The following is a 3,862-nucleotide window of genomic DNA, read 5'->3' on the forward strand; positions in this document are numbered from 1 at the left end:
ACGTGCTCAGTAGTGGCAAACAAAATAGAAAGTTGGGCGAGTTGGTGTATATTCATATTAAAAGAAAAGCGGCGCACAAAAAGACAGACAAAGAAGAGAACCAGAAAAAATGCAGCGCTGTGTGTGGTTCTTTTCTTTGTCTCTGTCTTTTTGTGCGCCGCTTTTCTTTTAGTGGCAAACAAACGTTGCACTAAATCTTATAATGCGCATCTCAAAGCCAAATGTGATAGCTCACGTGAGATGGGTATCGCCTCTTGCCTGGGCATGTGCAGATAATATTTTGTGCCTACTTTCTTTCGCACCAACCGGTGCCTTTTCAGTTGTTGGACAGCGTTTGTTTCATCTTGACCTTCCTATTGTGTCCTTGTTTTCACATAAAATCTGTTAAAATGAATCACTGCCAACTAGCTCTGTTATTCAAGACTACATCGCTTGAAGTGCTCTGCGTGCCTGTCACAAATACATTGAAGCAATCTTTGCGGGAACACTCCAGTGGCCTGGACCTCGACGGAAATGGACACGAGGCCAACAACGGGTCCCTCGTCACGCGGAACGACACCCGCGAGGATTACATGTTCGTGCGCAAGTACATACTGGCTCGACAGCACGACCAGCAGGTTCGCGGGGTGAGCCCGCCAACCCTGATGGAGCTGTATTCCGCGAGTCACGGATACGCCGGCGACGTGGCTTACTCGCAACGCGTGGGCGTCGTGGTAGTACCCGGTCTGTACCAGATGGAGCCGTACGTTTACGACTCGGACGTGCCCGCGTACTTCAACTACGGCACGGTAGGCGCCCTCTTGGCAAGCCAGGTGCGTATAACGTCATGAAGGGCTTGGCAATACTATCCTTTTTCACTCCATGTGACCACCATTCGGGTCATTGTTTCAATCAAGCGTATCTGATTCCAAATTAATCTAGTTTTCTTTGTTTGTTTTTTTTACCTGCAACATGAACTTCTTGCAGGGAAGGCATTATTTTACTAAAGCTCAACGAGATGGCGCTTCATGTCGAGTATCTGTGACGTATGACTGGTTTGAAAATGTCGTTTCCCGGAAACATCAACGCTTTGGTCCTCCCGGCGCGCAAACGGAATTTTCAGTAGTTTATTTTCACTGACTATGCATGGTAGCAATGCTGGATGGGCTCCAAAAAATGATACTTTTTATGCCTCATCTGTGTTGTAAATAGCCGTTCACAACTGTTTCAATGGAGTAATAAAAGGTAGTTCAATCTGTTTGGCAAAAATAATAAAATTTAGCCATTTTTGTTTGTTTTTCATTCTTCCTCTTCAATATTTTTTTCTGTTTTCTTGTATGCTCAAGAGCAAAATGAAGAAGTTTGAAGTACATTGACTTGGAATCGCCTTGTTGGGTCTGAAGAAGTTATAAAGTTTTGAGTTGCTACAACTCAAACTGTCATACTTGTACTTCACTAGAAGTGCTGCAAAGTTTAAACTATAGCACAGGCGCGAAACATTACACACACAGAGCGCAGTTTTTTCTTCGTCTGTACAGTTTCAGTCATGTGTTTGTCTCAAACTTGCAGCAGTGTTTTTATAAGCACAAGAGGCATGCCTTCAGGCAAGTTGTTTGTCATAAATATTTTCTGTGTTGTGCGCACTCGGCCTACCGAAATATTCAATGCCATTATCAGAAACTGCCTCATAGAAACGTTGCTCTTCGACCTAAATGAAATTCGTTGCGACATATTTTGGAGAGTAATTACATATTTTTCGGCAACTAAGAAGCATTCTGATCAACTCGCAAGAATTTTCCATTGGCTTCGTGCTACGAGTGGGTGGCCATCAGTTTTCCTTTCTTATCTGTTCTGCCACCTTGCTGGATTCCACATAAACTATTTGTAATCTGGAAGTAAGCACAGACTAGAGTGTCACTCGGAACCACAGGTGGTCGAAATTTCCAGAGTTCTCCACGACGGCGTCTCTCATAATCATATGGTGGTTTTGGGACGTTAAACCCCACATATCAATCAATCAATCACGTCTTGCAGGTGGCGATCATCATGCACCCCAACTACGCTGGTACCCGGCACAGCGGCTCCTGGTGGGCCAGAGACACCCACGAACGATACTCACACCGCCTACGTTGCCTCGTAGATCTTCACTATCGACTTGGTTTCAAGAGTCACGTGGCCGGATCTCTACAGGTAAGACACAGGAGCTAAGACCTACGCTGAACTGAGACCTGAAGAACAACCCCACAGCTGCCGGAGAGGATGTGCTTACTCGTCGTGCTTAGGAGACATGCAATGTCTGCCATTTTTAAGCCTCGTCTCTATAACGTTTCAAATCATATACTAGAGAAATGCAGAACAACATTTGGTGAAGACAAACGCTGCAAGGCTACCACAGTGCGACAGTTTTCGGATGCATGTTCATTCAATATTATGAACTACCGTGACATCGTGTGTTGTTAAAAGGGCGGTATGAACATTCTTTGAATGCTGCTGGCGCGTGGGCATATCTCATTAAAGATGCCCGAATGTTCACACCCTCGTCCACCTGCATTCCTTAAAAATATATACAAATCACACCACATTCGCCTCCGGAGCTCTGTTCCAGCCTACGGTGTCACTACAAACTGTCTTTCAAACGAAATTCGTCAATGCAGTATTTATCCTACCAATCGTAATTCAGCTCCACGGCAGTAACCGCTGCATTCATCCACCACTGCGTTCGCTAGAATTCACCTGCAAGCTATCGCGCAGTAGGATCTCAGACACCCAGTTGGACGCCCTGGCTTCCCATGAACAGCTGGATCCCCAACTGCTTTTGGTAGCGCCATCGGTGTGTGAGATCGAAACAAGAACTCCGAACATATTTCGCCTCAACGCTGCGAGACGGCGCCACCACTCCTTACGGGCTGACGAGCCTCTCAGTGGTGTCGGCGTGCTCTCTCTAAAATTGCTGTACTAGAACGTGGAGCATATCCAGAAGAACATTTACCGATGGGGGCGAGGAGGGCATCTACTTAGTATGAAGTGGAGCATGGAATGGCACATGTGATCAACTCTCATTTTAGGCTTTGTATGCTTTGACAAAACAATTTTTTGGCGCAAACTTGAAATACTAAAGCGCCGCCGTGGTCTACTCGGTAGATGGAGTTACGAATGAGCGTGCAGACCATGAGTGGTTTCAGAATAGCGTACTCTAAATTCGCCGGCGTCGCGGGCGTAACGTTAGCGTCCGTCACTCTACGGGAGCCTGCCAGAGGTCGGCGCACGGCGCATGCGCATCGCACACGAAATGCTTTGCGTCGCGCAGTTCTAAACCTCTCTAGTGCTGTGTTGCGTTCTGCCCTTTCCATATCTGAGTCATGTTGCCGCAATAACATGATCCGCGGATGCATGTTAGTACGCAATGCTGTAAGCGTGCGTCATCCATATGGGTGTAGCGCACAACGACAAAAACACAAAAGACACACACACACAGCGCCAACTTGCAACTAATGATGACACGTGCATGAGCTGTGCTTTATCTTTACATGTTGTTTTAGGTTTTATCAATATACTGATATTGTACAAATAGCATGTGTGTTCGTAAACAAAAGAATAAATGCAAGTTAGCGCTACTTGTTGTGTGTTTGTGTCCTTTTTGTGTTCTTGTCGGGGTGTGCTGTACCCATAGGAATGATAAATGCAATATAGTTTCATACAAGAATACCTAGAGGGGAATCTGGCGCAAGTGTCTACGCAGGCTCCCTCAGCTGTGCATGTACCCCCATGGGAATGATGGCAAGTACAGGCTTCGGATATGCTTCGGATGGATTACTTTCTTGAGATTCGCAACGTCTGTTTGTTGAGTATAAAACAAAGTCATATAAAATCATACTCAATCGAA

General features: G+C 45.8%; 1 protein-coding gene across 1 annotated transcript; it reads left to right on the forward strand.

Moving 5' to 3' along the window:
- Positions 1-337: 337 nt before the first annotated feature.
- On the forward strand, positions 338-2,438 carry LOC142795560 (uncharacterized). The gene is made up of 2 exons (XM_075886080.1): positions 338-812; positions 2,014-2,438. Exons 1-2 carry the CDS (start codon positions 390-392, stop codon positions 2,185-2,187), a joined length of 597 nt encoding a protein of 198 aa, XP_075742195.1. The 5' UTR covers positions 338-389; the 3' UTR covers positions 2,188-2,438.
- Positions 2,439-3,862: the final 1,424 nt, after the last annotated feature.

This window comes from Rhipicephalus microplus, unplaced genomic scaffold, assembly GCF_043290135.1.
Source record: "Rhipicephalus microplus isolate Deutch F79 unplaced genomic scaffold, USDA_Rmic scaffold_732, whole genome shotgun sequence".
Classification (NCBI taxonomy): Eukaryota; Metazoa; Arthropoda; class Arachnida; order Ixodida; family Ixodidae; genus Rhipicephalus; species Rhipicephalus microplus.